The 26,953-nt window shown below is 41.8% G+C and overlaps 1 protein-coding gene across 4 annotated transcripts in view; it reads right to left on the bottom strand.

Moving 5' to 3' along the window:
* Positions 1-26,953, bottom strand: part of LOC113421276 (uncharacterized) — a 124,076-nt gene that overhangs the window by 33,454 nt on the left and 63,669 nt on the right. Inside the window, exon 4 of one of the 4 annotated variants that reach the window (XM_087965396.1) lies at positions 11,968-12,974. The exons of the other annotated variants lie outside the window; for them this stretch is intronic. Coding sequence (XP_087821522.1) covers positions 12,891-12,974 — 84 coding nt within the window. The 3' untranslated portion in view covers positions 11,968-12,890. Of the gene's footprint in view, positions 1-11,967; positions 12,975-26,953 lie in introns of those variants that run through there. 4 annotated transcript variants of the gene reach the window in all.

Genomic DNA, 26,953 nt, shown 5'->3' with positions numbered 1-26,953 from the left:
ATAAGACATCCAGAGTTCCTGTCAAAATTTTAAAAAAACTGCAATCTTCTACTTTAAGAATTCCTGTCTATTTCATTTTCTTCAGTGGAACATGAAAATTTATGTAGGGAAAATATCTAATTAGGACCTCATAAAGTACAGCTAAAAACCTGCCTTTTCTCTACTCCTCTTTTCTCTATGCATGTGCTGATTGCTGAACTTTTTATGCAGGGCTAGATAGAATGTTGTATAAAACAGTTCATGCTATCTGCTATTACAGAATGCTAGCAACTTAACATTAAATTTCTTGCTGTCTTTTTGTTGTGTGCCTCTTAGAGAAGGCATTGTCCCACTAAGGCAATCTTTAAAATAAGTTAATTTAGTAGCATCCTAATGTGTCAAATTCTAGTAAGTAAAGCTCCTATTCCCCATACCAGGAAAAGTAGTGCCAGCTACTTTTCTAGATCTCTATTAGATGCAGCAAAACAAGATCCCACAGTAGCCAATTCTTATTCTGCAATGTCATGTCATAATGTATCTTCCCATTTTGTTATGAATTTGTTTAAACTATTTATATTAGCAGTAGCGGGGATACCAAGTATTTCTACTTGAAACTTCCTGCATCTGCTCTTATTTAGCAATGTGAAAGAAATCTGACATAGATTTGTAAGAGAACTGGTCTTATAATGGACTGCACATTTGTAGTAACAGTAAAAAACAGTCTGATAGTGTTTTCGTTCTCATCAAAAAATCTGTAAAAAAGATGTCTCCATGCAGAAAAAGGGCATTGGTACTTATCTGACATGCCCGTTCTCTTTGAGCTACAAAGAGCATCCAGTAGTGGGAGGTGCTTCAGTCTCTCTGCTTGTCTAGGCTGGGCTTAATTTGCGGAACGTTCCTCCTCCTCCACAGGACTCCTCCCCAGCGTTCCCCAGTTTTGGCGAAGTCGATAGAAACAAATACCCTTGCCCTTAATATCCTAAAATTCATTGGCCGAAACAGGATCCCACCAGACGGAAAAAGGGTGGGTCTGGATGCTCTTCGCAGTTCAGGTAAGTACCAATGCCCTTTCTCCCATGAGCTGCTCAGAGCATCCAGTAGTGGGACATACCAAAGCTTGGCCTGTCCTACAGGAGGGACTCCGTCTGTCTTGGGATCCCCTCCTGGTCCCTGTGGACCCGTTGCAGAACCCTTCTGCCAAAGGAGGCTTCAGCTGATGCAAACACATCTATTTTATAATGCCTAATGAAAGATGATGGAGAGGCCCAGGTTGCGGCTCGACAGATGTCAGTGATTGGTGCCTGCGTGGCCCATGCTGCCGATGTTGCAGCGCTCCTTGTTGAATGAGCTGTTATGCCCCTGGGCACCTGTAGTGATTGAGTCTGATACGCTTTTGTTATTGCGGCCTGTAACCAACGGCCTATTGTGGAGGATGAGACCTTGCATCCCTGAGTGTTGGGCTGAAAGGACACAAATAAAGCTTCCGTTTTTCTGAAAGATACTGTGCGGTGAATATATATTCGCAATGCTTGCCTCACATCCAGCCGATGCCATTGTCGTTCCAACCCTTGGGATGGTCTGGGACAAAAATTAGGAAGTATCAGTTCTTGTGCCCTGCGAAAGGCTGAATTAACTTTGGGTATGAACATAGGATCAGGATGAAGGATGACCCGGTCGGAATGGAAGACGCAAAGATCTTTCCTGATCGACAAGGCTGCCAGTTCAGAAATACGACGAGCGGAAGTGATCGCTATGAGAAAATCTACTTTATACATCAGAAATTGGAGACTTGATGATTGCAAAGGTTTGAAAGGGCACTTAGTGAGTGCAAGAAGGACCTTGTCAAGGTCCCAAGTGGGATAACGGTGAACCGTTGGAGGGCGTAAGTTTGTGGCTTCTTGAAGGAAACGTATGTGTGATGATGGGAAAGAGATAGGAGACCTTCATAAGTGACGACTGACGCCAAGGCCACCACTTGTCTTTTCAACATATTAGGTGATAATCCCATCAAACCCCTCTTGTAAGAACTCTAGAATTTGAACCACAGATGGAGAAATGGGATCAATTTGAGACTTGGTATACCATTTGCAGAAACTGGACCATGTGGCATTGTAGATCCAAGTTGTTGAAGGGTGTCTGGCAGCTTTGATGGTGGCGATAACTCTGTTGGAAAACTTTTTGTTCTTCAGACGACTCCGCTCAACCTCCAGACAGTCAGGTGCAACCATTGAGGGTCCGGATGTTGAAGGGGTCCCTGGGTTAACAAGACCCTGTCTGATGGAATTCTCCATGGTGGTGATACGGATAGACTTCAGAGGTCTGCAAACCACGACCGTCTGGGCCAGTAGGGAGCTACCAGAAGCAGCTCCGCCCTCTCGAGCAGCTTCTGGATGACCTTGGGGATCAGTGGAAGTGGCGGGAATGCATACAGAAGCCCCAGGGGCCAATGGCAACGGAGCACATTGAAATTCTCTGCTCCTTGCGAGGGGTATCTGGAAAGAAATCTCAGGAGCTGAGCGTTGAGGGGGGAAGCGAACAGGTCTACCACTGGCTGCCCAAATGTCCTGACCGCCTCTTGAAAGAGGGTTGGATGGAGGCGCCACTCCGATTGATCTATCGTGGCCCTACTTAGCCAATCTGCCTGTGTATTCAACAGTCCTGAAATGTGTTCTGCTCTGATGGAAATCAGGTTGCTCTCTGCCCAACGACACAAACGCTACACTTTTTGCATGAGGTGTTTCGACTGAGTTCCCCCGTTTGTTTATGTGAGCTTTCACGGTTACGTTGTCAGTCAATATTAATATGTGTTGATTGCGTACCTGTGAAAGGAAGCTGCCGAGAGCCAAGAGTACTGCTCGAAGCTCCAGCCAGTTTATGCTGCACGACTGTTCTATGGAGGACCAGCGGCCTTGGGCTGTGAGCAATTGAAAGTGAGCTCCCCATCCAAACAGGCTGGCATCGGTGGTGATGGTAAGTCTGTGGGGCTCTTTGAATAGACAACCTTTATTTATGGCTGGTCTGGTCCACCAGAGGAGAGATATGAGGACCTGTGATGGAACCTTGACCTTGTATTTGGAGTTGCTTTGGCCGTATCGCTGGTACAGAAGCAGGAACCACTGGAGGGATCTAGTGTGGAGCCGGGCCCAAGGAATAATAGATATACATGAGATCATCTTGCCTAACAATTTTGATAGATCAGATAGGGACACCCTCTTATGAACCCTGATCTCCTTAACTAATTGATGAATGCTGTTTTGTCTATCTGGTGACAGGAAAACTTTGCCTTCCACTGTATCTAAGACTGCCCGCAGATGGATTAATCGAGTAGAAGGTGTTAAATGACTCTTTTCCCAATTGATTGAGAACCCGTGTAGTTGTAGGGATTGTAATGTAGTCTGAGTATCTATGACTGCTTGATGAGCAGAAGATGACAAAATTAAGATATCATCGAGGTAACACTGCAGTCATATGGGGACATCCCGGAGATGAGCAGCGAGGGCTGCGAGAACCTTTGTGAAGGTCCTGGAGGCAGATGCTAGTCCGAAAGGAAGAGCCACATATTCGAAATGAAGATTATTATAACAGAATTGTAAAAATTTATAGTGGGAAGGCCGAATGGGAATATGTAAGTACGCCTCCGTCAGATCTATGGATGTAAGAACGTCACCTTTTCTGATACCAAGTAAGATAGATTGTAGGGTGTGCATTTTAAATTTGCGATATACTAAAAATTGATTAAGACATTTCAAATCCAAGATTGCTCTCCACCCCCCTGAACTTTTGGGAACAATGAAAAGATGTGAATAGAAACCTCGCCCTCATTGGTCGGTATCTACTGGTTGGATGGCTCGTATGTCCAGTAGGTGCTGAATAGCTGTTTCCATAAGATTTCGTTTAACCGGATCTCTGGAAAGATGGCACGACATAAAGAAGTCTGGGGGAGCGGATTGAAACTCCAGCACGAGGCTGAATCTGATTGTGTCTCTGACCCAGGAATCAGACGTTGAGGAGTCCCATTGGTCAGCGAATAATTTAAGGCGGCCGCCAATGGGAGCCGGGTCCATGGGGTTATCTTGGACGCCGGAAAGATCTATTTGCCGCTCCTCGGAAGGATCTCTTGGATTGGCCACCCCTTCGGTTCCTATCCCCAAAGTATGACCTCTCTGGCTGTTGCCCTGGTTGGAAAGGTGGGGGTCTCTGGTATCTGGTTGAGAATGGACCCTGATAAAAGGGCCGAAAGGATCCCCTCCGAAAGGACTGAGGGTTTCTAGGGTCTGACTTCCAAAAAAGGGAAGGTAAAATTTTCTTTTTGTTTCGAGTCTCGGAAAGCAGCGGATCGAGGGAAGGGCCAAACAGTGTGTCTCCCGCAAGAAGAGATGAAGCGAGCTTGCAGTTATACTTAATATCCGCTTGCCAATTCTTTAACCATAGCAAGCGTCGCGCTGTGACATGTGAAGTAATGGCTCTGGCTGAAAACTTAACTGCATGAAAGGTTGCGTCAGCTGAGAATTCAGTGGCTGCTATAAGCTTTGCAATGTCTTGGTGTGCTCTAATGTTAAATTTGGGGACATGCTCCCATAATAGCCGGAGCCATCTAAGGGAAGAACGGGTAAAGAAGGAAGCAGCCGTGGCCGCTCTGATAGCCCACGCATCAGACTGATGGGCCCTGTGTAGGGCTAGTTCAGTCCGTTTGTCCTCCGGCTTTAATGCCTCCAGCGCCTCACTGAGAATGGAGGACGAGGACACTAATCCCACAATGGGTTCGTCTACCTCGGGAGTATTAAACAATTTTAAGAAATCTGGGGCCAAATTAAAGAATTTCCTGTTGTAACCCGTGGGGGCCGGGTACACTGCTGAAGAAGCCCACTGTTTCTGTACCAGGTCTGCAAACATGTGAGGGACTGGAATCACGTCTGCCTCGACTACAGGTTGGTTGAAGATGAGATCCTCTGGTCCCTCGTCTGACGGAGTTGGAATGGTAGAAGGGGCCGGTTTGTCCAGGAGTGCAGTGATTTTGGCCTTAAACAAGAGAGATTTGAAAAGTTGTGGCCGGAATAAGCCTGTAAATACAGGTTGGTCAGGAACAAGGCCCTCATCCTCAGACATCCCCCTTTCTAAGGGGTCTGCTTCTGACATGGCCGGGTCAGTATCATGTATTGATTCTGATTCACTTTGTTCCATCTGCTCAATGTGTCCCACCTCTTCCGCCTCCTCCTCCTGCTCCTCCTCTTGCGGCCCCTGGAGGAGCATACCCCCTTGAAACTGTACCTGGGTATAGTGTTGCTCTGACCTGGCCAATGATCGAACTGATTGCAAATCATACTCAGTGGGTGCAGGATGGTCCCTGGTCAGAACCGCATGTTGCAGGCCTGCTGCGATTCCCTGACAGATAGCCATCTCCATCCAGGTCTTCATTCCCTCTGGCACTTCGTCTGGAAGAGATTGTTCCTGTTGAAGACCGGCAGCCGTTGGTGTGAACATCGCTTCGGGTATCCTACGCATGTTTGGTGATTGAGTTGATTGGGCCTGTTGACTCTGGGGAGCCACGCTGCGCCTGGATGAGAGGGAGAGATCTGGGGGGGGGAAGAGGAGGACGGCTCTGGACTGTGGGGTGAGGAAGCTTGAGAGGTCCTGTGTGCCTCCTGTGTGCACTTATCTATTTGTTTTTCCAGTGCCTTGTGGTGCCTGTTGGCGTCTTTTTCTGATGCCTTAGAAATCCCTTTTTTTTGCTTAGGATTGTGTTGAGATTTAGACTTGCCCCTTGAAGTTGAGGTGTGTGAACCACCACCCCCTGCCATTTTGATTATAGGACGAACAGTATGCTCGTTATTTAATGCTATATTGTGTAGGCGGTTGGTGCGCCCATGGACCTGGCCAATAATGGAAAGGGTGCCCTGAAATCGAATCCCCCCTTTTTAATATAAATATGAATATCTGTTTCAAAATTGAGTCGTATCTCAACAATAATAATTTATTATTGTTCTGATATTGCTAGTATTATTATATTGGTATGATTATTATGATTATATTAGTATTATTATAGTTATTATTATCAGAGCGTATAGGTATGCAAATATATATCAAATTTGGATGTCACAATCAGCCAAATTGAGAACGCCTAGCAGGCCAAATTATCACTCACAGGACTTCAACAGCTTCCCTGCACAGGCGGACGCTGGCCTAGGTGCTCGCTGTTGTGTCGCTGGATAGGGAGAACTGTGAGGGTTAAGCCAACAACCTGAATTAACAAAGGCCTCAAATAAAGTTAGAAATGAGGTTGTGATGATTCCTCAGGGTATTTTGTGTAAAAAAAACAAAACCTTAATCTGGAATAAGGATTACCTCACACAGTCTACTGAATTCACACTCAGCACGGCCACGCGGTCCCCTTACAGCAAAAATGGCTCCCGGACGTTATTTGTGGCGCGTGCGCCAGCAGCAATCTCCCACCGTGAAAAGGGATAAGCTCCAACAGCTTTCCTTTAGGGCTAAACTGGCTGGGAGGGGTGAAAATAATCAGGCGATTACACCTCCACCCCTAAACGGTGTTCTGGGGGAAAAAACTTCGATATGACTCAGGAGAGAGTGAGAGAGAAAAGCCACGCCGTTTGTATGTTAAAACAGCACAGCTATCGCAATGGCAAGGGTAGGGCTAGTGGGGGGGACAGAATGAAATCGAAGCCTCCCTGCACTTAGGAGCGCAAGAAGCGCTTCCTGATAATGCGATCCCGACGTCCAGTTGGCAAAGGCAGCGTTGGTGGGTCGAAGAGCAATTGTTAGAAGAAGATGAAACTGACTGTCTGCAAACCTTAACGAGAATTCTCCTGTTTCAGCCAAGGAGTAATGAAAAGCACTGCCTATCTCTCACGAGGTTGAGCCAAAACTGGGGAACTCTGGGAAGGAGTCCCTTGGAGGAGGAGGAGCGTTCCGCAAATTAAGCCCAGCCTAGGCAAGCAGAGACTGAAGCACCTCCCACTACTGGATGCTCTGAGCAGCTCGTTGGAGAAGAAGCATGCATCATAAAAATTTGTACAAGAATAATTTATGTATATTAGAGAAATTAGCATATTGAAAACTCCAGCAGGGAAATTTGGGAATGACAAACTCCTATGAAGTCTACAGATGACTTTTAACTGAAGAAAGATCAATACAATGAACAAGTTCAATAGTAACACCAGATTTCTAGAAATAACCCTATTTATTAGATTTGTATCTTGCCTTTCATTCAGAGCTTGAGACAAAATGTACACCACACAATGATCAGGGATGGCAGAGAGTAGTTGAACTGAATACTAATTCAACACTTTAGCTAGTATGCTACTATCTTATGCTTACTAAATTAGTCATCTCCTCACTTTCTGCATCCCTTCTCCTGCCTCTAAGTATCTGCTTGACATTCATAACAGCAAACAATAATTTCTAGTCATGCAGTAGAGCCATGCAACAGCTTCTTCAATCAGTTTCAAAAGTTAAGTGTGGCAAAGGCCACAAATATTACATCTGTTTGTTTGTATTTTGCTTTTATTATTTTTATAAACAACTCAAGGCAGCAAACATATCCAACAACACCTTCTTCCTCCTATTTTCTCCACAAGAGCAACCTTGTGAAATGGGTTGGGCTGAGAGAGACTGCCCAAAGCTGACTTTCATGGCTAAGGCAGGATTTGAACATGCTTTCTAGCCTAGTGCTGCACCACTAGATCAAATTGGCTCTTAGCCTGCCTTTCCTTTGGAAAGTCAAGACAGAGCATCTCCCCTCATTTTACATACTATATGAACCAGCCTGTGGGTTAAGCTAAGCTGTGAGAAGTTGAAGTGTTCAAAACCACCAGCTGGTTTCAAGTGGGGATTTGAATTTTGAGCTCCCCAGTCCCAATTCAATAGATTAACTATTATACTATAGAGGCTCAATGTGAGGCAATTCATACCAAGAATGGTTAATATCAAACTACTTCTCTCCAGTCTTATTATCTTTTTCTTTTTCTTTTATGCCTTGGACTTTCTATTGTTTTTGGTGAGATGAATCGGCTTTTTCCTAAGTCGTTCAGACCTTTTCAACAATTTTTGGTAGCTAATTTTTCTCTTTTTTCTCATCTCTTTAAAAGCAGTTTCATGTGTCATAATTGTGATGATGATGGCTTACAGCTCATGAAAACCCCAAATCCACAATCTCAGAAAATTAGAATATTACATGCAATCAATAAAACAAGGATTGTACATAGAACAATATCGGACCTCTGAAAAGTATAAGCATGCATATGTACTCAGGACTTGGTTTGGGCCCCTTTTGCAGCAATGACTGCCTCAATGTGGCGTGGCATGGAAGCTATCAGCCTGTGGCACTGCTGAGGTGTTATGGAAGACCAGGATGCTTCAATAGCAGCCTTCAGCTCTTCTGCATTGTTCGGTCTCATGTCTCTCATCTTTCTCTTGGCAATGCCCCATAGATTCTCTAGGGGTTCAAGTCAGGCGAGTTTGCTGGCCAATCAAGCACAGTAATCCCATGGTCATTGAACCAGGTTTTGGTGCTTTTGGCACTGTGGGCAGGTGCCAAGTCCTGATGGAAAATGAAGTCAGCATCCCCATAAAGCTCATCTGCGGAAGGAAGCATGAAGTGCTCCAAAATCTCCTGGTAGATGTCTGCGTTGACCCTGGACTTAATGAAGCACAGTGGACCAACACCAGCAGATGACATGGCTCCCCAAATCAACACAGACTGTGGAAACTTCACACTGGACTTCAAGCATCTTGCAGTGTGTGCCTCTCCATTCTTCCTCCAGACTCTGGGTCCTTGGTTTCCAAATGAGATGCAAAAGTTGCTCTCATCAGAAAAGAGGACTTTGGACCACTGAGCAACAGACCAGTTCTGTTTTTCTTTAGCCCAGGTAAGGCGCTCTGACATTGTTTATTGTTCAGGAGCAGCTTGAAAAGAGGAGTACGACATTTGAAGCCTATGTCCAGGATCCGTCTGTGTGTGGTGGCTCTTGATGCACTGACTCCAGCCTCAGTCCACTCCTTGTGAAAGTTCCCAACACTTTTGAATGGCCTTTTCCTGACAATCCTCTCCAGGCTGCGGTCATCCCTGCTGCTTGTGCACCTTTTTCGTCCACACCTTCCACATAACTTTCTATTAATGTGCTTTGATACAGCACTTTGGGAACATCCAACTTATTTTGCAATTACCTTTTGAGGCTTTCCCTCCTTATGGAGGGTGTCAATGATGGTTTTCTGCACAACTGTCAGGTCAGCAGTCTTTCCCATGATTCTGATTCCTATTGAACCAGACGGAGAGACCATTTAAAGGCTCAGGAACCCTTTTCAGGTGTTATGTCTTAATTAGCTGATTAGAGTGGGATACTTTGAGCCTAGAATATTGAACCTTTTCACAATATTTTAATTTTCTGAGATTGTGGATTTGGGGTTTTCATGAGCTGTAAGTCATAATCATTTCAAATATGGCACATCACGGCTTGATCTATCTTGCTTTGCATGTAATGAGTTATCTCATATATTAGTTTCACCTTTTAAGTTGCATTACTGAAATAAATGAACTTTTGCATGATATTCTAATTTTTCGAGTTTCACCTGTATTTGGCAAGTTAGAAGTTGAAAAGCTATTTGGAGATGACATTCTTCTGTTTATTCCTAATGCTCACATTACTATTCCTGTGTTGATGAAAATGTTAGATGCCTTTAGTAAAATAGCAGGATTTCCTTTATTAATTAGTCCAGATTGGAGTTAATGGCAATAGGTGAAAATTTGGTTAACCTTCCATTTAAGGAATATTAATTTCCAATTTGTACCAAATCCATTAAATATTTAGATATCTGTACTGAAAGATATACTGTAACTCAGTAACATGTAATATAAATAAAATATATAGAGGTTTCTTCAGATTTGGATAGATTGGGGAAGGATGAATGTTCTCAAAATGAGTATTATTTCTACATTAATTTATATTCTGAGATAAATTTTGTTTAAATATCTGGAAAATATGTTTCAAAAATTAACTCTTTGTTTAGAAAAAATTATAGGGTTCTTCAATTCTGATGATATCTTTACAGAAAATGTAATTACCAATTAATGAAAAAGGATTCATTTTTCCAGATCTGGAACTATATAAACTTTGGAATATGTATTTCTATTCAGTTACTTTTGGTTGGATAGACAATATTAGCATCTAAATACAGTACAACAGAACTAGAAAGACATGGAATGGAAAGTGTAACAAAACCATATTTGATCCTTTTTCCCATGTTAAATTGACTTTATGGGAAAATCCAATATTAAAAATTGCAAAAAAGATGGTAATATGGAAAAATTGGATGAAAGCTGGCATATTGAGTTTGGACCAATTGATAAATAATTTTTAATATTTGTTATCTTGAGGAAAAAATATCACCTATTAGGTCAGGGATCTTCAAACTTGACAGTTTTAAGACTTGTGGACTTCAACTCCCAGAATTCTTCCTCCAGTCATGTTAGCTCAGGAATTCTGGGAGTTGAAGTCCACAAGTTTTAAAGCTGTTATTTAGGAGTGAATTTTCTATCACAGACTGTGTATGGATAAATATAATAAAATATGAGACTCATTCATACAAATACAGTGGATTTTTTTTAAAAAGCATAATAGTTATATAAGTATATTAGAATTATACACAGATATTTGCATAATGTTTATAGATAATAAAATGAATGTATCTTTGTGTTTTGTTCCTTGAGCCTCAGTGGCACAGTGGTTAGAGTGCAGTACTGTAGGCTACTTCTGCTGCAGCCAGCTGCCTGCAATTTGGCAGATCGAATCTCACCAGGCTCAAGGTTGACTCAGCCTTCCATCCTTCCAAGGTCGGTAAATTGAGGACCCAGATTGTTGGGGGCAATAGGCTGACTCTGTAAAACCACTTAGAGAGGGCTGTAAACTATAAAACAGTATATAAGTCTAAGGGTTATTGCTATTGTTTCCCCTTTTCCTCTTACTATTTCAAAAACAATACAATTTATGTTAAAAAGGCTATAGGTTGAAAAGCTAAACTTCTGACAATGCAATCCTGCTCTTGCCCACAGGGATCAGACTAAAAAATGAAACAGACATACAACTCTATCCTTTGCCTATTAAAAATATTACCACTGTGTTTCTTTCATCTAGAGATTGGGACATATGCAAATTTTTCAGGTGGGAGAAAGTCCATACTTTCTGAAGCCTCAGTTACAAAAAGCCAAATACAAACCAACCAATCTTCCTGAAAGATTAGACGAAAACAACAATCATGCGTTTCCCTTACTATATTTTCTTTTTTTAAAAAAAATTCATAAATATTTTGAATACAGTGTATTGTCAGGGCATATCATTTACAAAAAAGCAAAAGAAGAACAAAAAGAAATAGTAACATATATACTAATAACAATAGTAATGGTGTAACATTTTAACTAAATTTCTCTTTAACTTTTTGTAATTCTGTTGGTTATATTGGCATATTTATAATTATAAACCATCTTTATATTTAGTTCATACATAGCAATAATCTTTCTTCATCTAATTTCTACCTCTTATCTCTAACCACTCATAAAATCTATTCCATGTTGAGTAACATTATATATTTTCTTTGTCCTTTATTTTTAATGTCAATCTACCCAGTTTCTCCAACAATATGGCCTCCCCCAATAGGAAGTCCCAGCATGTTTTATAGGCATGAAATGAAATTAAGCCCCTCTCCCCAAATTAAGGCCTATATTAAAACATGCGAAATGGTGGGAATGGTGGGGGGGGGGTTACCGTTAGGAAGTACTTTTGTGGCACACCCGGATATGGTGCTGCATGCGTTGACCCTGATACGAAGTGCCACACCAATGCCGAGGTCAACATCCAAGTCATCGCCGCCTACCCGCCCAAAGATGCAAGCGGGGGGGAATTAAGTCACCCTCGAAAAGACGGCCTAGCCATTTTTTCGGGGCTCAAAAAAAAATAAGACCCGGCCTTATTATATGAGAAACATGGTATCCATCTCTGCACAGTCCAATATTTTCCGAATTACATTCTCATCTAATGGAGTGTTCTCATTTTTCCAGTATTGTACAAATACAATCCTCGCTGCTGTCAATACAGGCAAAATTAGATATACAGTCCATTTATCATAGCCCTCCAGCATTATACCCAACAAAAATATTTCTGGTTTCAGATCTGTATGTTGTTTGATCATCTTTTCCAACCATGTATATATTTTCATCCAATATTTTCTTGGTTTCATACAAGTCCATCACATATGATAATAAGTACCTGGGGTCTGATTATACTTTCAACACTTGGCGGACATATTGCTAAACATTTTTGCTAGTCTTTCCGGTACCATATTTTCCACAAAGCTAAAGTATACAAGACAACCTGGGACCTGTTGGGTCATCATTTCAAAAATATTTCCTTGTGGGAAGCTGGCAGGGAGCATTAGAAATAACAATTGTGTGACTATGGCTGACTGTAGTAGCATGACAGCACTGAAGAAGTCACAACTTTGCCAAATTTCAATTCCATGTGAATTAAGGTTCCCTGATTCTGAATGTATTGTGCAAATTAGTCCATTTGAGGTATAGTCATTCCACAATTGTTGCCCTATGATGCATCATTTTGGCCAATTGAAGGGTATAAACAAACAGAGGAGATTTTTAATAGTATATAGATAATTTAAGGAAACAACTAGTAATCCTTTCAGATAAAAATAGAAAAGTGTCATCGAACAAAACAGTCTTTCATGTGCTATTTCCAAGTTAAGGACTGAATGATGTGAACTGTAGTCTGACCATGTGGAGGGCACCAAACTGGAGAAGAATGAGGCCAGCAAATCTGAAGCATAAATCTCTGTTAGGGTTAAGCAGAGCAAGCTCTCCTTCTGAAATTGCATTAATTTCCTGTCTCTACTCAGACTGGAGATAACCAAAAACAGCTGGTCCTGAGGTAATCCATTCTACTAGGAGGATCCAAGAAATCAGACTGGAGCATATTCTTGGGAGCAATAGAAGAAGAAAAAAACCCAACAGATGTTACTTTTTACAGTACTAGCAAAATGCCTGGTTCTGTGGCCATGGCCTGCCTCCCTCCTTCCCAAGAATCCCAGACAAGATATATTTAGGATGGAAACTGATGAACTAAATTCCAAGTCTTCATAGGGACTTGAAGCAAATTAAGCAATAGGGAAAGCACATCTTTGCAGATTAGCAAGGAAAAGCATAAAGCTGCACAATATATGCTGAAGAGACATTCTGAGGCAGCCAATTCTCTCTTGCCTATCCAGTGCTCCGTTTTCCTGGTTTCATTCAGGACAGTGGCACTGAATCAGTCCTACGCTCACAAACAGCAGGGCTGAGACAACATTAATTCCATTGTCTGCTAACAGAAAACATGGCATATAAACTAGAAGGTGAAATAAGGAGTGCTGAGCTAGACCTAAATTCTACATATTCCATAGACACACAGGTCAAACTCTTTGTTTCAAAATCAATTTTTTCCTCTAACACAGACAAGGATTCAGGGAACAATGATACAATGATAGCAAAATACATACTTCTTCAATTTCAATACTTGTGTTTAAAAGCATCATGGGACTCCTAATTCTGGCTGGTAAACTCAATATTTCCAGCCCCAAACCATTCTTTTTTGTTTCTTAAAAAAAAAACTCTACACAGAATTAGGACTTTATGATAGCAATTTCAAATTGATCCCATGGGTTTTTATGGCCACATGAGAGATTAGGTATTTGGTGTTGCCATGCTTGCTGCTATAGCTGCTGCATGTGACCTTTAAGCTTAGATACGAAGAAGTAATGTTGCCATCTGAGCCAAAATAATATCAACCTAGTCAAATGAAGTTCCACAAGTTTGGAACATCCCTGGGCATACCACCAGCTTTGTCTCAAAATCTTCAATCCTAATATTAAATTAACCCTGAAGCACTATTGGTGGGTAATTAGAATAGGTTTTCAAAAACAGGGTTTGCTTGATCTTTCGATATACTTTGCAAGATTGTCTCTTCTCATCATCATCTTCTCATCACTCCTTATCACTCATCCCCTTTCACTTGTGACTGTATGGCTGTAACTTTGTCGCTCCTATAATACATACTAACATGTACCAATGGTACATGTGGTCCAATATTCAAGAAAACAGCCAGGTCTTCAGCACCTTATGAGAGGAAGGCAGAGTTGGCACCATCCAAATCTTGGCAATGATGGTATACCATAAGGTAGGTGAGTGAACAGACAAGGCATGCATATTCTTGGTCCTTAAAAATGGCACTGTTTGATAGATGGGACCCAGAGCATGCAAACTCTATCTAATCTTATTGAAAATACATGATTCTTCAAATATCTTGGTCCTGTGACAGGAAGTGCTTTATAGATGACAATTAGCAACTCTAATTTTTCCCAGAAGCTCACTGGTAACCAGTGTAACAGTACTGCTATTATATGAATGTACCAAGGTGCACCCTATGCTCTAGCTTTTAAATAGTCTGCAAGAGCAACTCCATGAAGAGCACGTTGCAGTAATCCAGACAATATATCACCAAGGCATAAACAACTATGAGAAGACCCTCCTAATCTAGCAACGTGCAAAAAAAGAGAGAATGGATTTATGCAAGGACCTCCTAGCCACAACTATAAACTGCTCCCAACAGTGCACCAGTTCTAACTGAGGTAGTGTGGCTCCATCCAGAACCTTGGAAGTTACTTGATCATAGCCTGCTCTTCACCATCCAACAACCTCCAGATACCGAAGCTATCTGGAGAGCCTTGACAGCATTACTTGGATGACCAGAAATTCAGCCTACTGTTGATATACATTGGCTGAGGGCCTCCACCAGCACCCTCATGTAGATGATAAAAATCCTGTGGCATTTCATAAATTAAAGTCTAGGACTACAATATATACAATCAACCCCCAATACTGACTGAAAGTGGCCCTGAAAGAAGAACCACCACAACACCCTGCCTACTCCTACTCCTAATACTTCAGCAGTCCAGAAGGATATAATGATCAACGAAATGGAAAGCAGCTAAGAGAGAAGAAGATATACCACTCCCATCCCTAACTTGACAAATGGTGTTTCAATGTTTTACCCAATCCAAAACCTGATTGAAAGGGGTACAGATAACTGTACCTTCCTTAAACAAGAACTGAAATTAAGCATACCATAACCAAACTTTAAACCAAACTGTCTGTGGTAATACTTCAATTTTTCTTAGAGTACTTGATGAAATAGCAGTTCTAGAAACTGTAAGAGAAACAAATTATTTGCAATATATATTCTAATCATTCTTATTTGGGGTTAGGGTTGTGTGCTGAAGAATAATGTTTCTCCATTATATTTTCAATGTATCATCATTCCCCTTTCCTTCCAATGTAAATTTGTAAAGCATGAACATATAATCAAGTACATACTAATTTGTGAGTGTCAACACCCATCATAACTAGGCGTGCTGAATGTCTTCTGACTTTCAGCTATATTTAAAGGGCCATGAATTTCTTATATTATCAAACAGATATTCACCTCATCAGTAACATGGAACACAAGGTGAGAGTAACCCAAAGAAAAGGAAAAAGCATAGAGACACATGGACAGATACAATCCTACTGGATTATGGTATGTACAAAAATCATCCAAACTGCGAGATTCTAACACAATATGGCTAGTCAGAAGACAGATGATAACAAGAGCACCAGCCATGATCAGTGAAATTGGCAGGGGTATGTTGATATATGCCAGTTTTGCTACTTCTCCCATTCAACATATTTAATGGGAAATAAGAAATTCAGAGCATAGAGACCCTACATCTGTTATTCTAAGAATCCCCCATAACATCTTCATCAGCGCTATGATAATTCACAAGCCCAAGCATGGCAGCAGGAAGAAAAGACAAATCATTGAGAGGGATCATTTTTTCATATTGAAACAATTACGTGTCTCTGCGTTGGTAGGGTGAGGGGAGTTTAAAAGCCTCACATTCACTTCTGCAAATGCTAGCCATTAGCACAGAACACAAATCCAACCAAAACACCCACTACAAAGAGCATAGCAAGAAAAAAAAATTATTGCTTCAATGGCTCCCTCTTCATTGTTGGATCTGGCCCTGAGTTCTGCTAAGGGTTAAAGCTTGCCTGGGTAGGGAATGGGAACAGCTGCAGCCTGGCAGCTGAATGAGGTCAGGCTGAAGACACAGTGGCTATTGTGATGTGGCTGCAGCTTCTGCTGGAAGGACTTCCACCTACAGCTGACCATGTGGCAAACCTAGAGTAGGACAGGGAAGGCATGTGCATGCATGCATGCTTAAAGAACTAACACACCCAATGATTTCTCAAAAAGCAAAAGCCTTTTTACTCATTCTTGAACTGTTGCCTCAAAGGAGGAAATTATCTAGTGTGAGATTTTTCTAAAGCCAAACTGTAACACATACCACAACTGCCCACATACTCAACAGTTTTTGCTTCTAGATACTGAGCCTTTCTTTTGTGTGAATGTGATGTAATTTGTGCAAGCACATACCAGTTTTCCCCATAAGCACATATTATCACCCTTTCTTGGCTTTGAGTGCTCCAGATATGTTGGACTACAACTCCCATTTGCTAATGAAAAACACATAAAAACCAATTCCCAGGTGTGTGAACAATCATCCAAACAACTTCTTGTTCTAAAAAAATGTTCTTTAGCCTCTCTTCTTAAACAAATATGCAGTTTTTCTTCATGGTCAATATATCTGCTATGCTCAGCTTGATTACGTTCTAAAGTCAAAACTAGTGAGGTTTTTTTTAATGGTTGCCTTTATTGTCATCTCTGTACTTCTAACACACTAAAAGACACACACATCAGAAGTAGATTCTTCTATTGCAATCCTCTTCCTTTCCAAAAAATGTGAAATGCAGTCCCAGCCTCAAAAATGTATCATCCCTGTTTGCCTGCAATTCTCATCATCTTTGATTATTTATTTATTTTTATTTATTTTATTTTGTCAAGCAATTATAAGATAACAGGTGTAAGTTCATCACTAACATGACCTCAAAAAATCAAATAATAGATTTCAGCCGAATCTGAAGGACAAAGAATTTTTCACCATGTTTAACTAAGATTTTAATCTTGTATTTATGCTCTCAAGAACTCCACAAAGAACAAAGGACTGTTTTTGTCCATGAATATATGCATGTAAAATATATCTGTATTTATTTGCTACATATTTCTCAAGCTGCCTGCCATTTGATATTCTACAGCTGGAAATACTATTTCAAACTCTGTATTATAGAAAGATTAATATTTATTTATGAAACTTGTGTACTCCAGTTCTTCCGAATCAAGGAATACTCTGACTATTTGAAATCCATGGCTTATTTTATACTTCTTTTCAACATTACATTAAGAACACATCAAAAAGTTTCAATAACATGCAAATTTCCAGAGCACAAATACACAAATTAAAACAATTGGCAACAAAAAGACCTACATTCCCTAGACCAATTGTGTCAGGGAATGTAGTTCATAAACTGGGAGGCACCAGAGCAAGTCCTACTCTATGGTTAATGGCTGGCTGATTTCTGAACCAAGCACATCTGGAAAAGTATCTGAAAGATTTGAAGTGTTTTTAAGATACCCTAATCCAAATCCAACTCTTCCTCCTCCCTCGATTTTACCTTTCCTTTCTATCAGGAAGGCTAAAGAAGAGTAACTACAATAATTATTAACAATAAACAAAATGATAAAATACCAAAAAATGTATTCAGTACAGCAAAAGACTGATAACGAAGGCCAGTATGCTGAGAATCTTTAAATGTTTGTTTGGACTATTTTGGCTGCTCATCAAAACTTCATGTTAGCTTCCTTTTGCATAAACTTTCCTTTCTTTTGGCTCCTTGGTACCTATCAGGCATTTGGCAGTTATCTGAACCTAAAGTATTTTTCCACAAAACATAGATTTGCAGAGTTGTCTTTAGAAAGGTTTATTAAGATAAAAGAATAGAAGAACAAAAATTGCATAAATGAATTGTTTTATTTGCAATGTATCTCAGTGGATGTTAGAGTGGATGTTTTCTGAATCTTTTTCTCAAAGTCTCATACATGTAGTCTTCAGCCTACGTCCACAATTGGGTATGCTTCGTGACTATATCGCTCAGTGATAGCAATTCCAGCAGTCCCAGTTGCCATCTTAACTCCAGAGTCAAGCAGGATGTGGTGGGAGAAAGAATGACCAAGGCCAATTACATCATCAGATATTGCAGACAAGAGTGCAAAGGGCCAAAAGTGAATAGATGAGGGGAGGGGGAGGCTGGTGGTGGGGAGTTGAAGTGCCCCTGTAGTCATAAGTGCACTTGAATTTCAATCTCATGATGATAGGACTACTGCAATGGCTATAAATCACGGGTGTCAAACTTGCAGCATCACGATGCCATTCCGTGATGTTTGCAATGTTTTCCCTTTAGGGAGCTGGGATGGGCGTGGCTTGCGCAGGACACATCCGTCCTGTGGACTGTCTGTTTGACACCCCTGCTGTAAATGGTTCTAAGTCCCTTCAGTGCTGCTATAACTGAATGGTTGCTGAACAAATGGTCCTAAGTTGAGGACTATCTGGAAGTATAACAGAGGGAAAGCAGCTCTCTTCCCTGATGGGGACATCTGCAGTTGACTGATTACATAAGTCAACTGAATCTCTATCAGTCTCAACAACTCTTATCTATATAAAACTCAAGTAATCTAAAACTTCAATTATGAAATGAAATAATATGTCCTCTGTGAAGATTTATTTGCAAACGTCTGAAGCTTACAGAATTATTTAGTGGGAGTCCTGATTTCTGCATATAGTACACAACTCCATATGGTCATAGCTCTGGTAGAAGAGTACCATAGAGGAAGGTTGCTGCTGAAGCACTCATTCTTGCCATGCAAGTTGGATCAGAAGTGGGACATCTACTTGAACTGCTCTTAGCAGAGCTCATCTGATGACCTATCCATTTGAGAACTGCTGTTAGAAAGACTACAGTCTTTAGAAGTACATTGAAAGGCAAGGAATAAATACTGGGCCCAGCAAAATTAATGCCAGAGAGCCCAGACAAAAAACATAAGAGCAATGTTGTTAATGGGATTGGGAAAGGGTTGACAATATGATTCCTTGCAAAGGTCAAGATTGACTCCTGTTTGAGGAACAGCAGGCTGCCATGGACCAGGATGACATGTGCAAAACTTCGTGTTGTGTGCAGTTCCCAAAATAGGAGATTCTAATCTTTGTCACCATGCCTTGCTCACCTCCCAGATGGAGTATGGAAAGTTAATAGAAGAAAAATGTGGGAAAGAAAAAAAGAAAGAAAGAGCTTTGTTATCATGGCGGTGACTGAAAACAAGTTGAAGTGATTTAGTGCTAGTCATGTAATGTTTGCTATGCTTAGACTTGGCTGAAGTTGCCCCATATAACATGGTGCAGCTAGATAAGAACCTCTTATTTCAAACAAGAACTGCAGCCACATTGAACACTTGATTGTCACTTTTTTGTCAGCACAGGAATGCGCTCCTTCCTGTTTTTCAATACAGATAATTCTCGATCTTATAACCACAACTGAAAGTGGAATTTTCATTGTAAATCAGTGTGGTCCTAGAGTAAGATGTCCACATGACCCCACCAACTTATGAAAGAAATCTTGACGCTTCCTCTTGTAGCCATTAACCAAGAATTGCAGGTCATTAAACAAGTACCACCCCAATCCAAGTCATTCCAGGCTTGGTCCCTCCCAGCCTCAAGCCTCAATAAAGTAAGGAACTGCCTCTCCCCACCTGCCTTTCTATCTCCTCCATATTTCTGCCCTTTGGGTTGCTCTGCACTGTTTAAGGGGTTCAAGGGAAGCCTCAGCCACCAACCTGTCTCAGCAAACATTCTTTTGCTCCTCAGTCTATCCAAGTAAGCAAGCCAACAAGCATTTGTTTCCTCCTCACCCATCCCTAGAAGTTCCAGCAAGCATTCTTGAAACTGGGTGAATGGCCAAACAACTGCAAATGTAATTCAACTTAGGTATAAAACTATGCATATAAGGCCACCGTCTTCCCACAAGTGCTTATATACATTAATTGGGTCTGTATTTAATCAGGAATAAGATCCAGAAGTCATAGTGCAGAGCTCGGTAAAGATACCCTTTCAGTGTGAAGCAGCTATGAAAAAGGATGCTAATAGGGATCATTGAGAAGGAGACTAAAATTAAAAATGACAGCATTATAAAGATCTTATACAAATAGATAATACATCCTTATCTGGAATTCTATATATAGCACTTGAAAAAAAAGATGCAACAGAGCTGGAAATCTTGCAGAAGAAGGCAACCAAAATAAACAGAAGACTTGAACATCTTCCCTATAATTGTTCATATACAGTTATCCTCAACTTATGACCAGTTGCTTAGCAATTATTGAAAGTTCCTACAGACCTATCTGGGAGCTACTTATGATCCGGACTTGAAGTTCTTACAGTCAGCTCCCCCGTCCTGCAAGGTCACATGACCACACTGTGCAGCCTCCAGGCTGCATTTACAGCTGTTTGCAGCATCCAATGGTCACATGACTGCATTTTTTGACAGCGTTGTTGAAAACCAGCATTTATTTCCTGTTTTTAGCAAAACTATGCCCAAAGCAAATCAATGGTTCAGATAATGACTGTGGCATTCACTTAACAACCACGATGATCATTTTATGACCAAAAAATATTTTACAAGAAAAGGTTATAAAAACTTTATGATTATCATAAATTACAATTATGATGGCCAGACTCCATTATGGCCATAACTTGAAGGTTACCTGTACTTTAATCTACAGCTATATAAATGCATTAGAGAGTTACTAATCCATATTTATTATGAATGATTGGACTTATTTGTATATGCAAACAAGTCTGATTTTGCATCATTGCCCAGGCATATTTCCAATACTCAATTAAGACAGCATGTGAAGTGTTACTTAATATCATAGAAGCTTCCAACTAAAGAAAGGAATAATAAAGAAGATGTGAAATGTTTAATCTCTGTTCATCTGAATATCTTCTTTTCATTGAGTATCATATATACACAGTATACAATATCATATACGCAATATAATGACATAGGTTCATGTGAGAGTCACTGAAGGGCTAATAAAGTAAAAAGATCTCCCTATCCTGAGATGTTATCCATTGCTGCAACATATCATTAACCACTGCCAGTGAGAGCTTTCTTACAATGTTCTCCACTAACACTTACCTGACTCAGCCTGCCAGCTGAACCCAATATTCATTGCAAAATCTGTCAAGCCTAGAATGGAGTAGGAACAGGTTCTATATATCAGAAAATACAGCAGAAAGCAGGAGCCAATCTTGGTTCTGCTATAAAATATGCTAGCAGTTAATGGGACGGGGAAATTATGAAAACTTTAAATCGGATAATTCTTCCAGTAAAGGGCAACAAGAATGTGCTTGAAGGACTATGAAGCAGTATATAAAGTCTAAGTGCTACTGCTATTTTTCAATCAACTCTGTTTTAGCAAGGGATCCCTCTATGCATGGTTCTAAAGCAGGATCTTTTTTGGAAAAGCAGCTAGAAAATAGACTTTCATGGGCTTGGCAAATCACACAGTTTTGATTCTTGGTTTTTAAGGCTTTAATTCAAAAAGAGTATTTATGCCAGAACTGGACAATATGTCCATCTCCATAAGCGCTGGAAGATTACATCATTGAAATTAAATGACAAATATGCAGTTCTCCCTTGTAAGGCTGCAACAGGCCAGGAATGGGAGTTGCTCTTGTCCTAGCTGCTTGGACTGAGTCTGTCAAAAAGGCTTATTATCCTAGTTCCGCCCACTGTGGGTGGGTCCTCCCAGCTTTTGACTCAGTCTTTAGCCAGGACGGACGCAAGTCACTGCCTCTCCTGCCTTTGGGTTTTTTTTTTCCAAAGGCAGCCTTACTTAGTCAGAAAGGGGGGGGGAAACCTCAAACTTTTAAAACACACGGCTCCGACTATCAGCTGTTCTTCGGAGCCGCACAACAGCTGAGGCTGCTCCAGCCTGCAGGGGGCCGTGGGGCCGTTTTCAGCCTCCACAACAAAGAGGAGGCTGCAAATTCCAGATGGCCATTCTTTGGGGCGGGCGGCTTCGGCCCACACTATTGTGAGCTGTGAGGCAGTTGTGGAGCTTCCGCAGTGAAGAAGGAAACTGTGTTTTCAGCGGCTAGCTCAGGAGCTGCCCCTGCCTTCCAGGGAGCAACGAAAGGTCAGGGATCTCCTTCCATGGCTCCTCAGTGAAGCAGCCAGCCTTGTGGCTGAAGGTGGCCATTTTGAAGACTTTCTGAGCTGGAGGTAGCCATTTTGATGAGGCTTGGCTCCTCAACAGCAACTCCTGTGCCTGGGTTAGCACTAGGCCATTGGCCTCTCGTCGCTGCTAGGCCACAAGACCTAGGCACTGTTTAAATTACTTAATTCCAGTGGGGGACAGGTCCATATTTCAAAGTAGACAAGGGCCTTCAGGCTTCAAGCCAGGCCTGGTCTATATTTAATAGCCCTATTAGGCCCCAAAGAGTGTGAGTCTCAGGAGGAAGTGTTAAAACATCCTGTTGAAGATTGCATAGGGCTGAAGAAGAGTGGTTGTTGGATGTAGGGGATTAGAAAGAAGCTATCCCCTGAAATTGTTGAAAAATCCCTTCATTTGCTCTCCTCCTTACATAGGACTACAAGTCCAGAGAAGGCCTTTCTGTTTTCAAGATGGCGGAGAGTCTCCAGAGCAGCTAGATCACACGGGGCAGCTCCACTGCTTCAAGTAAGGGAAAGCAGCCAACAAAGAAGTCCTCTAAAGCAGAGGAGAGGGATGCTTCCAGGCGCCATCCAGCCTTAGAGAAGCATATTGCCAAGGTACAACAGGCCTCTATAATCAGATCTCCAGAAAGAGTATTTTCTCTTGCATCGCAACACAATGAGGTGGACCTTCAGGATCAAGAGCTTGAACCTTCCACCAGACCTATTGTCCAGAATTGGTCCCCTGATGCAGCCAGAAGGGAGGCCTCTCTTCATCCCTCTGCTGAGGGAAGTCATCATGGTGATCCTCAAGATTCAGGGCTGCACCTTGGCAGGAGCATGAGTGCAGTACGCCTGGGATGGAGGCCTCTTTTATTCCTACTGCAGCTGGCCTTAGACCTACGGAACCTTCTGACTCAGATGTCCCAATCAACCTGCAACTCTTAATTGATAGGGCTATCAGGAAAGGTATCTCTGAAGGTATTCAGAGGTTTGCCCGTCATTCTTCAGTGGCTTCTGAAGCTTCGGAGACACGGTCCCGAGATTGAGAGGGTCTACCTTCAGAAAGGAGTTCCTTAATTCAGGAACACATTTCTCCTTCTGCTTCAGCCTACGCTCCTGTGGGTGCCACTGAGCATTCCTTGGTTATCAAACCAGACAAGAGGGAGTTTTACATGTCAGAAGATGAAGAAGTTACCCCTGACATTCTTATGTTCATGGGCTGTTTTAAGCATGCTTTATTCACTCCTTTGTTGTTCAAAGCTAGAAATACTGCCAATCTGAGGGGTGCAGATGATGAGGAAGCAGCTTCTCAGCCTCCAATGGAGTCGGATGTCGTTTTTGACAAACCAGTGGTAAGAAAGGAGGTGGTGCCATCTCCCAGGCTCTTTCTGAAAATCATTCAGAAATAGCTGGAGTCACCTGCCACAGGGCCTAATCCCCTTGTCTTCGGACCGCAGGTTTTCAATGTCGGTCCTGAGCTCACCAAGACTCTTCAGGTGCCCATGGTTCATGCTCCTGTTGCAGCATTAGCCTCCACCTCTTCAACTCCTTCCGATCTGGAAGATGTCCTCAAGGCGGAGGAAAAGCAGATAGAACAATCTCTGCAGAGGTCACACCAGGCTGCTGCCTAGGCAGTCAAGGCATCTACAGCAGCTTCGTTCTTCACCAGGACATCTCTTAAGTGGTTGAAGCAGCTCCAGGAGAGAATTCCTGCGACAGATATCCAGGCACATCAGGACCTCAATAAGATCGTGGCTGTGACAGAATTCACGGCAGATGCCACTCTTCATGGGGCCAGGTTTGCCACCAAAGCTATCGCTGCTTCTGTGGCAGCCAGATGGATGTGCTAGTTGTGTAATTGGCCAGTTGATGGAAGAAGGAAGTGGAAGCTTGCTTCTACTCCTGTTCAAGGCGATAAACTATTTGGGGAAGCCTTGGAACCATTTCTGTTCGAAACCAAAGACAAGAAGAAAGTGCTTCCATCACAGTTCAATATAACAGAGAACCGGCCTGCTCCATATTTCAAGCACCCATTGTTCATTGTCCAGGGTTTTGCAGTCCCTTACTAAGGCTCCATTTGAGGCTCTAAGGCAGGCTAGTCTGCACCTTCTTACCCTGAAAATAGCCTTCTTACTGGCAATCACTTCAGCCAGAAGAGTATCGGAGTTGGTCGCCCTCTCAGTTCGCCCTGATCTCTGTATGTTTCACCCTCACCGAGTGGTTTTGAGGTTTGACCCAGCATTTATCCCCAAGGTCAACACCTTGTTCCACAGGTCTCAAGAGCTGGTGCTTCCCGATTTTTGTCCCCATCCGGTCCATGACTTGGAGAAAGCTTGGCACACGTTAGATGTGAAAGTCTGAAAGTCTATATTAAATGGACATCTGAATTCTGCAAGACGGAATCTCTTTTTTGTTCTTTCCAACCTTCCACGTTGGGGGAAAAAGTGATTCCATCCACAGTCAGCAGGTGGATTAAGGCATGTATATCCAAGGTGTACTCGAGTCAGTCCCTCCCGGTACCCAGAGGCATTACAGCTCATTCCACTCGTAGCGCTGAGACGACTGCAGCCTGGGCTACGCTAGCTTCAATTGAAGAAGTCTGCAAAACAGCCACTTGGTCACCCCCATCTCCTTTCATTTGCCACTACTGTCTGGATGCCTTTGCTTTAGCAGATGCGGTGTTTGATAGAAGGGTCCTGCAAAGAGTTGTTGCAGAGCATGAAGGCGAGGATCAGTCTTAATCCCTCCCGAGGACAATCCAGCTTTGGTATGTCCCATTCCTGACCTGTTTCAGCCTTACAAGGGAGAATGGGTGTTGTCTTACCTGAACACCTCCTTGTAGGCTAGGCAGGTCAGCCCCACCCTAATGGAACTGGTCCTTCCAGTGGGCCGATGGGAAGGGGGAACCGATAACCGTCTCTTGTGATTTTCGTTTTTTCTCAGTGGCAGTCCTGTCGTGATGACTTCGCAGAAAGCTGGGAGGAGCCACACAGAGTGGGTGGAACTAGACTAATAAGCCTTTTAGACAGACTCAGTCCAAGCAGCTAGGACAAGAGCAACTCCCATTCCTGACCTATCTAGGCTACAGGGAGAACAGGTGTTCAGGTAAGACAACACCCAATCACGGTGAAGCAATTTTTTTTTTAAAAAGGAAGAATAAACTTATGTGCTGTTTTGGTAATAACAATGCCAAAAAGCATTTCCTCCCAGAAAAGGAGAAACAAGTCTGAAAATTCCAGTTCTCCTGCCAGTGACACCCTCACGACGCCTTTTGTGACTTTCAGAAGATAAATTTTTAAAAAGAGGCCCCCGCCCTAAGAGATTAGTCAGCTCTGATCTATTGCCCTAAAGTTAAACTGTCTGATTCCATGTATCAGCCAAGATTACTCATATTTTAGATCCTGTATTTATTTCATAATTCCCTGCCAAATATTGCAAGAGTAGGCACTGGATTTTTACAAGGATCTCAATACCAACCAAAGCTAGTAATAAAAGTATGGCATTAGGGGAAAGTAAGGAACAGACATAGAATTAAGTAAAAGGAGGCCTTCAGTTTCATTCTTAGTTCAGGAAATAGTTTTAAGGCCAGTTCTTCTACACCCAAAAACCTCTCTTTGTTTCATTGCCTTTCCTAGCCAGTTTTTTTCTCTGTGTCATTAATCAAACTTAGGATCCATAACACACACGCCCCTTCCCAATCACTGGGCATTTATTTTAATCTGAATGATCTATTGCAAAGAACCCAAAGTTCTGATAGGAAATCACAATTTACCTTTTTCGAGCTCTGATTAGTTGCATGAACATAGAAATTAGGGAAAGATTTTAGAAATTCTTCAACAATTTCTTCCTTTATGAAGCAACAGATTAAAAGAAAGAACTGGATAATAATTCTGTTGTCATAACAATGGGGATACTGCACTCTTGCCACAATCCAATCATAAATAGTTAACTAGTTGGGACAGGATGGAAAATCATCCTTCTGCATTGGGTCCAAGATCTACATTCCACCATATACACAGCCACACCTCCATTCCACTCTGCTGCAATTAACCACACCCTGGTTAATTGTGCATGACTAGCACGGATGAGAGCAAACTTCCCATTAGCTAACTATAGCCCAGTTGTTGCAGTGGAGATGCATTTGGCAGGGGTCCAAAATATTTAATCTTCATCATAAGGGACACTAAAATAGGATCACCTCAGGCTGATCATAAGGCGATTGGTTAAGCATAATATTGCATAAAGTAAAAATAATTTATTATTATACTGTATTAATTCATATCAATCTATTGCAGCCCAAGGGCCTCTTCACTGAAGATTATGAACTGCGTTCATAATAATGATGCAGATTGATAAAAGAATTTTTGACTTCACAGTCAGGATTGAGAAAATATGACAGGCCCAAAGTTACACAGCTGGTTGTCATGCTTAAGGGATGACTAGAACCTACTTCAGCTCCTTAACCATTATACCACATTAGCTCTCATTCATATTCATTCACGCACACCTTTGAAGCAATAGCAGGACCGCATGAGAGGGACAATAGCTAGAAAGCATTATGAAAGCTTCTAAAACGTAAAATACTTTAAAAACATTTAAAGAACTTCGATAATGTTAGTATAACATTTATTCTTACAAGAATTAACTGCAAGAACTCTCCCTGTCATATCCTTTAAATTACAAAAAACAGAACAGCAGTTAGAAGGGACC

This window comes from Notechis scutatus, chromosome 1, assembly GCF_049901735.1.
Source record: "Notechis scutatus isolate UNSWTSFEM ecotype Mainland chromosome 1, rNotScu1.2, whole genome shotgun sequence".
Taxonomy (NCBI): domain Eukaryota; kingdom Metazoa; phylum Chordata; class Lepidosauria; order Squamata; family Elapidae; genus Notechis; species Notechis scutatus.
Note: the sequence above shows the minus strand (reverse complement) of the source record. Positions and strands in the feature narration are given on the sequence as shown.